The sequence below is a fragment of the Magallana gigas genome, chromosome 8, assembly GCF_963853765.1.
Source record: "Magallana gigas chromosome 8, xbMagGiga1.1, whole genome shotgun sequence".
In the NCBI taxonomy this organism is placed as follows: Eukaryota; Metazoa; Mollusca; class Bivalvia; order Ostreida; family Ostreidae; genus Magallana; species Magallana gigas.
In genome coordinates, this window is record NC_088860.1 from 12,042,343 (window position 1) to 12,055,384 (window position 13,042).

The 13,042-nt window shown below is 30.8% G+C and overlaps 1 protein-coding gene across 1 annotated transcript in view; it reads right to left on the bottom strand.

Moving 5' to 3' along the window:
* The window catches only part of LOC136270505 (uncharacterized), a 74,693-nt gene extending 62,454 nt beyond the window's left edge, over positions 1-12,239 (bottom strand). Inside the window, exon 1 of the mRNA XM_066068110.1 lies at positions 12,110-12,239. Coding sequence (XP_065924182.1) covers positions 12,110-12,224 — 115 coding nt within the window. The 5' untranslated portion in view covers positions 12,225-12,239. The remainder of the gene's footprint in view (positions 1-12,109) is intronic.
* Positions 12,240-13,042: the final 803 nt, after the last annotated feature.

Here is a 13,042-nt window from a genome sequence, read left to right on the forward strand (position 1 = left end):
TGTCATTAGGTAAGGCTTTGTATGGTACACAAACATTTGCAATGATATGTGTTGATCTTTAAAAATGTTTCGATAAAAGAAATTCTGCATATGGTATGTTTAGTAATGTTTAATAGTAAGTGTATATATTTTAAAAATGTAACATATTTATATATAACGTATTTTATTATAAAAAAAAAAAAAAAAATCAGCGTCCCGGTCGTTTCAAACTTTTTTATTTGTAACGTAATATTGTCCAGGACGAACGTCCTTCTTTTAAGATTAACTAGAGTTTCATATTTAGAAAAACATGACGAACAACGACGAACAAATGGTCTTATTGTTGAACGTCGCATAATTTGATTTCTAAGATATTGAAAGGAATTCTGATTTATGTTTTAATGTTTTTATCCATCATTATTCGGCAATATGATATTAGTCATTTATACACAATAAAATAACTCTTGCACATGGGATATTTTCATTATGAAAACATTGCTTGTTTATTTTTATTATTTTGGGAGTTAAACTTTATTTTTTTATAATAAGGAGAAGTAGCCAGTATAATAATAATTATTCTGTTCAATCCACCGCGGTGTGTGCGTATTGTTGGGACTTTTAGAGCATTTGATATTGTGCTTTTTGAAATACTTCTACCTTCATATATCTATAAATGTACATAAATGTTTACTCAAGGTCACTTCTTATACAAGCTATAGAAACAATTAGTATCAATTGATTTTTTTTTTTGGGGGGGGGGGTACATTGGTAAAAACACTTATTTGTTTTTAATATAGTTGGTATAAAATACAGGGTTTTTGCACCCCTGGTATGAACAGAGGCACGCGCCTTATTCACACACTCCGTATTATCACCCTTTATCACACCCTTTATTACACCTTTCCGGAACACCTTTGTACTTTTTATTCGAATTAGGTCGGATCTTATTCCTTTTTATTGTGCATATCTGAAGTCGAAACTATAAGATTATGATCTAAACATTTTAGTGTGGATGACGTCACAATACATTTGAATGTCGAAAATACGAGGTTTAAAGATAGTGATAATATGCTTGTAAGTTCATTTCGATTTGAAAAATGAAAACAAGCTTTCTAAATTCAAATATATAATATCGGCCCTCGGGTTAATAAGGGATATGATACAGAATTTGCTATGTATTATTAATTCTCTATTTTATACACATATTTAGCTCGAAATACTGTGGATATCACTCATGTAATGAATTGATATTACTCTGTGTATTCTTACATTATGTAGGTTTATGCTGTTGATTGACGTAGAATGAAAAGTAAAAATAAATACTGAGTTGAAGTTTGGAGTCATAAAAAGTAAAGCATTTTTTGTTTTTCTGCTTTTTATTTTGTTCATGACTTCGTAAATATATGTCTGAAAAAAGAATGGTTTCTTAATCTTCAAAGAACTTTTTTTCATGCGTAAAATTGTTGACGTTTTGCAGTAAATGTGTTGTGCTGCTACCAATTATGTTTTTTTAATAGTAAAGATTGATATTTAACAAAAGACGTAGTAAAACATAGGATGAAATGACTCTCTCATGATTTTTGATGGTGTATGATTTGTAATCAACTCATGTACTTTCTGTTTCCTTGCCAAGGCTAGGGAATAGGGAACATACAACTCGTTGAATGAATATCTTATACCATTGCAAATCATGAGAGATCCTATATTTATTCAATATTTGTATCAGCTTTTTATTCAGAAAAAAAATAAGTCTATTCAGAAATAAGTGGTCTTTATTATGAAGTTACAACCCAAGTGATGGTTTCGATAAATGCCGATAAAAATAAGACCGTTCATTTACATTTCTATTTCATGAAATGAAGAATAATACTGTGATTAACATACCTATTTTAAAATTGAAGTGAAAAAGACCGGATGGTCAATAAATTATTCATCAGATCTACATTTAAAGTAGATCCAGTGTTCTGTGACGTCACACTTTTTTGTAAAACTTTGAATTCTTTAAAAATTGTGCAAGATAGTTTTATTTATTTTATGTGAATATAATCACATGGATGTAATTAGAATTATTGGTATGTTAAAGATATTTTCGCACTTAATTTTATACTAAATTTCCAAATTTTTATATATTTTATCTATGCAAAGGGGAAATAACTCTATTTCTGACTTTTCTCTCAGTTGTATGTCTAAATGCTATAGTTTTTCTTATTCCAACGATTAATTTTTAAATATTTTTGTAATTTTAGTTTTCTGATTAAGTTGACATTAAAATTAAACAAGAAAAACACATTTCTGCCTTCAAGATTTTACTTTTAACAGAAAAAAATACATTTTTCTAATGCTAAAATATGCTTTAGTTTATGTTTATCTGGCATCTCAAAAAGTGTGATGACATGTATATTTTTTCTAACAATTGATAACATTTAAGTATATTAAGTCGAAATCAGTTCGGTTTTGCAACTTTCCTCAGAGAATTTTACGAGTATGGAGCTACCTTAAATTTTCAATTTTGATATTTTTGGTTTAATATTGGTTTGATAATGTGTTCGGCTTTTCCTTTATTGCTAACATGAGTAGTAAAAATATAAAATAAATATTGATGTCGACAGGAAAACTTTAAAGGAACGTTTAAAAGGAAGCTATTTTAATTGATGCCAATTGGATAAGCTTTTTACTATAGATTTCTTTCTTTAGCAGATCTTTCTTTAATAAATAAAAGCGTCATAAGAATAAAAGAGAACATAAATGAAAAGAAATGAACTCTATCAATTTTAGTTCAGATGCATGAAATGTTTAAAAAAATACAATATGACAATTTTTCATCATTTCACCAAGTCGATTAAAGGGCCAACAAGAGACAAAGATAATTTTTAAACACCACACAGATAATTTTTCCACTTTCATTAAATGTCAAGTACAAGTACATTAATATGTAATCAAGACAAGATATTTAAAGTAAAGATAATGGTATTTTAAATCCGAATAAAACTTTAATATGAAATGTTTATCAACAGGAGCCAAAAACACAAATTAAATATTAGTTATATCAGGAGATTCACTTAACATTATTCGATGATCTGTTTCAGTTTACGAACAAAGTTCTATATTATTTTATATTTCATACAAGAGCAAAAATTTATAAGGGATCGATACCTAATGATATCTTCAGTACATCACTGTTTTTTAAAAGGTGTCTTTCGAAATCATTGGACTTAATAGTGTATAAAGAAAGGTCTCTTAAAAAACCAACACTGAACAAACACTTCCTGGTATATCTACAAATAACTTCTGTTAATGTGTTTGCATAGTCACAGTCATATTGAATCAATAAACATGCATTTGATTTTTTTTAAAGTCCCGTACAACCGCTTGACTAGATATATTCATTACTAATATTGAATTTATGAAGGATGAGATCTTTTAGATTTAACATCTCTTGGATTGTAATCAGCATTGTGTTTTATTACCGGTATTTAAATTTGTTAAGCTCTAGATTTATGACAAAATTTATATAGAATTTAAATAAAACATAAACCAAGGGTCAAAAGATAAAGATAGCGAATATTCAACGGACGTCAAAATTCAAAATCCGTGTGCATGCTGTATTTTTATCATTGAGTAAAAAGGAACATCCTTTAGATAAGATATGCTCTATCCGACGTACGGTCGTAAAGAAACATTGTGACTCAAAATATATTTAGAACAGTTCAGATAAAGGATATAAGAAAAAATTATAGTATAAGAAATCTGATCATACGGAAGGTTTCACGCAAGTTATCACCCATCAATTTAACACGTCATTAAACTTATCAGAAATCACATATGTTGACGCAAAATTATTTTGAACATTGATTTAAGTGTCATGTTTTTAAATCTAAAAATAGAAACAGCGGAAATGAAGCACCGAGAAAATAATTTTGATGTCTGTAGTCGCTTTCATAGAAAGTGCCTTCTCGTCCTGATGATGACCGGTCTGCTACATATGTATGTTAATTGTCATTTGGACAATTTCTCAGTGTGAACATAATACATGTAACTGCTCTGTCAGTACCTCATGCGTAACCCTTTTGTGTTACCAGTAACTTTTTGAAACTCAAAGGTAAAATTCAATGTTCTAATATTACTTGTCTTATTCGTTATTAAGCCAATTAATATATCACTTGAAAACAACCCTTCGCAAGTACTGGCACTCAAAGTTATGATACACAATGCACTTTAATTGTTTTTATTACCAACGTCCGCTTTATCATCCAGGGTCCACACAAATAATTCTATTTCAGTTTTTATAAGTTATAACAAAGAAGGATAACTCCAATAAATTTCCTTACAACGAAAAAGAGCCATTTTTGAAATATAATTGACACAGATTAGTGACTAGTTGCTATCGGTTGGTTTATGTTTAATTGGACTTTTTTTCACTCGTATCGTGTTAAACATGTCTATCACAAAGTGGCTAAAAACTGTAAATTTAAAAACTTCCTGGCCATCAACAATAGTATGATCGGATCCTGCAAAATGCAAAACTAACAAAGAAACCATTCTTTTAGAATGTACAAATACTGCATTGGATACTTTTGTAAAAATATAATCCTTATATTTCTCGGTGTTTAAAACGAAGATAAAGAAAACGGGGTACTTATGATTATTATTAATTGGCTAATTAACACACACAAAAATCGCCCAGAAAAAGACATAATAAAAGGATTATTTCATCGTGTTCGACCGTGGTATGCAGATTTTGCAGAACAATCGAAAACAATTTTTGCTTAAAGACTGGACTTGTGGTATAAATAGCAGCAAATCACAAAAATGGAGAAAATTTCCCATTTCTGAATTTAAACGTAATCAACAAACAAAAATGAAAACAATTTGCTACAAAAGTACAAAATGTAATACAAAAAAACCGTTTTGGGGGGTTTATTTAAATCAACTCTCTTATGCAGTTACTCTGAAAACTGAAAGTGAAACAGTGTTTGGACCTTAGCACAATTCATCACCGCTGACAAGACTAAGTTCTTGAAAATAATAGAAAAGAATCAATGTAATTTATGTTGAAGCATTATTTTTCAAGGAAACCTATCTATAAACACTTTCAAAATGGTCAAATTTTATATACTACGAACAATTTAGATATTTTTGTAGTCTCAGGTATTCGTACGCCAGAGTTAATATAGTTTTGTTCAACCATACGCTCGGCTGTCTCCGTAAATCTGCGACAAGCAGAGAGGGGGCTCTCGTGCTTGTCAGATATTAACGGAGACAGCCGAGCGTCTAGTTAAACGAGACAAGAGTTTGATGTCAATAGTGCTTAGATCCATACAAGTTTTAGAATGGTTTCGATAACTAAATAAATACATACTAGTAGTTGAAATCTTTCTTTAAATATTACACAACATGTAAAGTCTAAAAATTCATATTTAAAAAGTGCGTAATTCAAATACAAACTAGAAAATTTGCAAAATTGCCATGCAAGATAAATTGATTTTAAAATAAATGATAATCGATAAAATCAACTCCCGTCAGTACTTCAGTACTTTGATTTGTTTTATTGCTATACCACTCAGCTGATCATAAAGATAACACGAGGAACATATACTGCTACATTAATGAACGTTTTTCCTGGGTTTTGTTCCTATATTATAAAGTTTCTTTCTCAACTAAAATGCTTTATAGACATCCTTGGTTTATATTTACAGACATGTATGTTCCTTAGCTTTTATTTTCTAGCCATGGAGACTGAGCTTGTTTTTTGCTTAAGCAGGCATAAGACAGAACACATGTGTAAGAATGAAAATTGTCATTTATTTAGTAAATGACGAAAAGATATATACAAAATAGGGGGCATTCAAAAACATGTTACATAGTAATAAAACATGTGGTGCTGAATGCAACCATGACCCCCTATTATACACACATATGTAAAATAAATATCTACACAAAACACAAGATAGGGGCAGAAGGACTAGAAATAATATGTAACACATGTACAAAGAATACATGACAGACCCCCTACTGTAGACACATAAGTAAAAACAAGCATCCAAAAAACTGCCTGCCCACAAAAAAGGTGGGTAGAAACCAAAAAACTAGGCAGAAACTAAAAAACTAGGCAAATTACAAATATAAATAACTATCTATGGAGGTAGAAGGGGTGGATGGTGGGTACAAATTTCACTGACAGCAATAGCGTGGCTTCTTGTTCAAAATAAACAGATCAATAAGAGTCACGTGACAAATTGAACACATCTGATTGGACTAGAAGCACAAATTAAGGGTTAGGGTAAACATAGACCTCAGGAGATTACATAAACAAAGTATGGAACAGTGTAAAGTGAGATAAACAAACAAATAAACGCAGCACGTCACATAAAAGTTATTATTTACAATAATCACTAATAACTGTATAAAAACCACATTATCTGGAATAAAATCCAAAAGCATTGGAATTACTTCCAGTAACAGTTATATTGATATAAATATCAATAATAGCACCACTAAAATCCAAAAGCATTGGAATTACTTCCAGTAACAGTTATATTGATATAAATATAATTGATTATCAGGTCACAATTTCGGTATAAATAGAGGACCAACACATCACTGCAGATGCTAATGACCCTCTAGCCATATCGGCTTATAGTCAAATTTTCATCACTTTATTCTTCATATGGTTATAATTGTCCTTTCATTCTTAATAACATTATTATTTTTGTTTGAATAAACACATCGACTGTCTTTTCCATACGTGAACATATGGAACCGAATGTGTCGGTCATTTTACAACACACATCACTAATGTAATCGGGATGTGATATAATAGATATGTAACAATTACTTGTATGTACGTTCGTGGAGATGTAAATTCGTGGGGAAGGGTTACTAGTACCCACGAAAGCAAAGAACATTGGTAGTCCACTATTTATGATGATTCCAAAGTAATTACAATTTCTGATATAGGTATAAAAAAACCACATGAGATAGAGTGGGTTCTAGGTTTTAACGTACAGACAAATAGAGAAACAGGCAAACGTACAACGTTAACTAGGTAGGAAAACAAAATGCAAGAATATACTTTTAATTTTTGTGTTTGCAACATCGGATTGTTCAAAGTTGATTTGATTATACACAGTATGAATCTCTGCCTTACAATCAATGGAAGTTAATAGCCCTGTCATTAAGTCATATTTCTATACCTTTCAGTTAACATTAAGTTTACTGAATGGCAGAAGTTTGTCATGTGATACAATTTATAATCTGTACAAGCGTATTTTATGGTAAAGTCATTTATTATAACTTTGCATACAAAATAATTTTAAAATGAACAACTGTTAGTTATTACTGTCAATGAGAAAAGATTAGCTGAAATGATTACAAAATACTGAACGGAAAAAAATTAAATATCTTTTCACATTTATAAGTATGCATTTTTATGATCTGTTTATGTTTTTATCTTAAATATTTAAATCACATTTCATCATCCTTTATATTTGAAGTATTTCGTATCTAGTGTTTACAATAATCAAACCGCGAAAAAATGAGCGCAGTAAACATTGTGTAATATTTTTCGAATACTTCATGTAAATAAATCATGATATGACAATACAATGAGCTTACATATATGATCTACATATGTATATTTGAATGATGGCTTACATATACTTATTTTGATTTAAATCGAATGAACGTCTTTTAATGCATACATGTATGTATCGACAGACTTTATATTGCAAAATTGTAATTTCATGATATTTCAGATAAACATTGTTGAATTCAAACCGTGCTTTCTTGTAGAATTTATCACAGAACATTATAAAGCTGACGCTCATTGTATATTATAGATAATTACAACCAATCAAACACTAACATTTGCGAAACACACACAACACACACATTATGATTAAGTTTGGGAAACATAAACGTATAATCTTGATCTAGAACAATTTGGTGTAGCTTTAAAAGTCTTTATGTATTATTGATTTGATCGATTAATTAAGAAGCTGAATTTTACAAATCAAATTCCGTTTTTCAAATATCCAATCTTAAATGCCAAGCACGGCCTGAATGCCTTCTAATGTAACGTTTTGTTTACGTAAATTCTACATAAGTGGTGTTTTCTACAAAAGTATCCCCTTTTAATAATATTAATTTCTTGATAGACGCCATTGATAAGTGTTTGTTTTTAAGATACGTTTAGGGTTTGAAACACTACGTGTTACAACCTGTGCAACTGTTACCACAGTGATAATTCTCAAAGCAAAGCCCTGACGGGCGCTGTATAGCAAATGTGATATTATTATAACAGTTTAAAAATCGTGTACAATCTCCTGGGTAAGGATGAAGTCCATTTTCAAAGCAAGCGTTTGCTGAAAAGTAAAATATGATGATATTTAATTCTAAGCATTCAAATCAATTCATATGTTTTGGTCTATGTTAAAATAATTAACAAAATTGGCTCACCTGGGAGGGGATTAACAAAAACTTCTCTCGAATAAAATGGAAACTCAGAAATCAATAGAGTGTGTTGGTTGTTGGCAACGCACCGAATGTAGTGACTTTGAATATTTTCGGTGTTGAAATCAATTGAAAATGTTAATGTTGCATCATAATGACAATTCTCTTTCATGGTAGTCAGTGATTTGGTAGATGGTGAAAAACTTGTAAAATTCCCAGTTTCTCCATCTCGTATTTCTAATGTTATTGTTTCAGGAGGGTTTCCAATACTCCCAGTACATGAATGGGTTCCTAAATTGGTTCCCTCTGTCCACGTGTAGTCTATAACAAGTGTTGGTGTTCCTGGTTTTTATTGATGAAATATTTCAATGCGATTCAATAAAAAGAAGGAAATTCTAGATATCGTGTTTATCTCTGATTGTGATTTACTGTTGATTCAGTAACTACTAGTGCTTTTAAAATAGTGAGGTAATCATATTAAGGTAAGCCTATAGATGATGCCAAGTTAGACGAATATTGCAAAATGTTTGCAAAAGATTCATCTTAAGGGCAAACTTTTGTGAGTTGTCTTTAAAATTGTGTACATGCTTATTGACCATTTGACTAACATACATGCATATAAATTTATAACATCTTATCATATAAATAAGACAGACAGGGCATTTGGACCTTTTACTTTTTTTTACTTTTACCAGTCCTAATATTTTCAATTCTAGAAATCAGATAAATGTCTAAACTAATTACGGTCACTGCTTTGTTCGACGTTTAAGATAGTATAATTACCTTTCATTTCCAAAGAGGCAGTTTTATAACAGCTTCCTTTTACACTTACTTCAACAGTAAATGTGTACTCATTTTCGTCCAAACATGAAACATTTTTTATTTCAAATGTGAAAGACGTTCCTACTGTGCTGTAATACTTATCAAAGTCATCCGAGAAGCAGTAATTAGTCCCATTTGCATATACCGTCATGATTGCTTGACCATTTTTCATCACCGTTATATTGTCATATTTCATTGATGTGTTCAGCTCACAGACAATATTGCCGGATTCCATTTCAAATACTGAGGATGGTTTGCATGATAACAGGGGACCTGTAGTTACATGTATTTCAATAATTTTTGCGTCATGTTTATTAGCCTAAAATCAAGTGGCATTTCATTGATTATATTAACATTGATCACGATAACAAAATTCTAAAGTATCCTTTGCTTTTTATTATCATAGCTGTCAAAGAAAATATGACCATAAAAATTGAATAAAAATGGGCCCAGACGTAAGTACTTGTAATATGAATAAAACCCAAGTAGCAGATAAGTTATGTTACATTAACTGTGAATAATTAAGATATTAATCAATTTACAATCCACCGTGTAGTAAATAAAATTCTTACACTGTATTTCTGGAACCGTAGGCAGAGAAGATGTAGTCGTTATTTGACCTAATTTATTAAAGAGAAATGAAAATTAGGGTTGAAACATGTTTCTAATTTGGATGATATGTATAATACTGACTCTCAATTTATTATGGAAAAGGATAAAATTTTCCGTTATTTACTTTCTGTCGTTGAACCCATTTCAGATTCACAGGCAACGTCTTTACACCAATTACAATAATTTTTCTTATGATCGAAACACAACGCGTTTCCACATATTCGACTGGTTGGTTTGTTGTTGAAGCATCTTATGTATGTTCTACATTCATCTATTTTCTCGTGTGGTACATAGATGTCAGATCCATTTGAACCGTCACAAACAGCATCTGTAAATAAAGAACATATTATTTACTGTGTATTCTTGTTTTATCTTTAAGTAAACGAATGCATGACGATAAAACATAGTTTTTCTGTAATATCATTTCCGATATTTTTACATTTTATAATCGGATTAAATGACTTCATATCATATCATAATCAATTAAGTGTTTCTATTCAATTATATTACTAAAAGTTTAAATACAATACACATATTCTTGTATTTTTGCCTCAGAATCTTCATTTCCCACAAACAAAACGCTTACATGATGGAATTATTAAGCCTAAACGGTGTTAGAAACTAAAATAATCCATATTGAAAAGATTCTGATTGGTTTTTTGCTTCTTATCACTCTACAGCGAATTTTGGCTTTATTCCAATCTCTTGTTGCTTGAAGCAAGAACTTAATTTCTTTCGTCCTAGTACAATTAACACTGTCTGGCTCATCGTCATTGACAATTATGATGCTTAGCCCACTTGCAAGGCTTACTTTAAATTTTAGTGGTAGTTCTAAAGACGTCTTCATTTCCTCTGTCACCGTCAATTTGTCGTAGGTGAAGCTAGCGTTTGTTGTTGGGTCTGTGAATTTTAATGATAAGTAACCCAGACCGCTAGGATATCCTACGTCTCCACTGCATGTGTGAAACTTGATAGTGTCGTATTTGTCATCTTTGATGTCAGGATGTAAGGTGAATGTCACTGCCTCGTGTTTCGGAGGGTCTGGAAAGAGTTTGTTTTTAAATATAAACACATATTGCACGTCATGATTAAAATGAATATGCTTATATAAAACTTGACCCTAAAGATTGTTTATAAATCAAAGTAGCACGTACTCCTCAGATGAACAAGAAGATATGCAGGCGATTCTAGCTGCGATTCACCCTCTTTAATGACAATACAAAGATATTGTCCATCATCAGAGCATTTTATAGAAGAAAACGTCAACTTCAAGGAGTTGTTTGTGTAACTGACTGTGATTCCATCTATATGAGATGTCATATTTGGGAAAGTAACATTTGCCACGGTGGTATTGAAGGGATTTTCTATTTTTCGTATTAGAATTGATTTGATAAAATTTGTGTTTCGTGCTAAGCATTTCACCGACACCTGGCTCCCGATGGAGGACTCTAGTTTGTAGGATTCAACGGCTACATCTGTAATAGAAACAAGTTAAATGAAGGAATGGTTTATTACTGATTAGAAGATTTAAAACTATCTTTGTCAAATATCGTACCTGCATTTTGAACAAAAATCTGTTTGGTCGGTTGAACTAATGGCCAATCAACTAGTTCACACATTAAATCTGCATTATTGAAACTTGTATATGCAGCGAAAGGGGTTGATGGTTTCCATAAAACTTTTACAAAACAATGTGACATATTTCTCTCAATCACAGTCGTGGTTAAAGCCGCTTTCTGTTTCCTTTTTATAATACCCTTTGATATTTGCCTGAGACTCATCAAGGGAAGCCGTACAGTTAAAATCAACTAAAGTACCCTCTGGATATTCAGGTTCAATGTGTATTTGAAATCCAGTCAGATTACCTTTCAAAAAGTGAAAATGAAAATTTACCTTAAAAATAGGTAAATTTAAACTCAATATTCATAGGGACATGTTATTATCTTAGTAAGAAATAAGCTGAAGTAATGCATGTGACAAAGGTTATTTCCAACATACAATTACCAGCGACAAACAATTCCAAATAAATAGAGAAAACGAGACAATCAGAAGAAGAGATATAAAGATAATGATATGTATTATTTAACTGTATCTTAGCCAGCATGTTCGCTCTATGTGAGGAATATGACCAGCTAACATTGTAATGGATACCATTTCACTTATAACGTTTAAATTTACAAACTGTCATTTTAAAATTACACTCCAACAATACATTCATTTTTTGCATTCATTGGGTTTAACATACCAAGGACATTAAGTTCGAATGTCTCCACAGAAGCCGCAACAGAAGAATTTGTTCCCCCTGCGATAATTCTATATCGCCATTTAGAACTACATTTCAGTTGCTGAAAGGTAAACATTAAGATCTTTGGGTACAAATCAAAGTTCGTTGAAAGGATAATAGGAGACTGGGGTATAGATTGTGTTTGGCCATCTGGGAATATTTCCCCTACATACTCCTCATTTTGGCTATGTTCCGAAAGAAAGGTTATATTTAAGCTGGTAAAAAAAGTATCCAAAATAATGCATCTGACCACAGCTGTTGTTCCCAAGAAATGAGCCGAGTCATTGCAAGACAAATCTGTAAAATCAATAATGATTCAAAATATAGCTGTAACATTTTCTGGGATTTTTTTTGTTGCCATTTTCAAATATATGTTTAAATGAAACATTTATGAAAAGCACCTCCACAATTAATGTAATTTAAACCATTTATCATTTAATTGTTTATTATTTTCTTAAATGTATTAGTAACTTTAAATGCCTACATCTTCTCCCCGGTGGCAATGTTGTGGTCGTTATAGTGGGTCCTATTGATTAAAAAAATTAAAAAAAATATTAAAAATCGACATTAAGGACATTGTTTACTCAGGGTTTGAGTTTTCAAATTCGGATTGTTATAAAGTTCAATGTCAAGAGTAAAATTTGTTCTACAGTTTCTAAAGCATTTATGAAATGAACTCTTATTGACAAAACATTCGATATTCTCACTATATTATGGAATTAGGCTTAAACAAAGCTGGACATTTGGCAAGACAGAGGGAATTCGGACTAAATTTTTCAGATTTTGTTTTTCACTGAAATATTTTTGGTACTACTGTAATATTTAAAATTGAGATTTTATCTGTTATCTGCATGATTTTGCATACTTTCTGTTGGTTTTATCTCACTTTTTCAT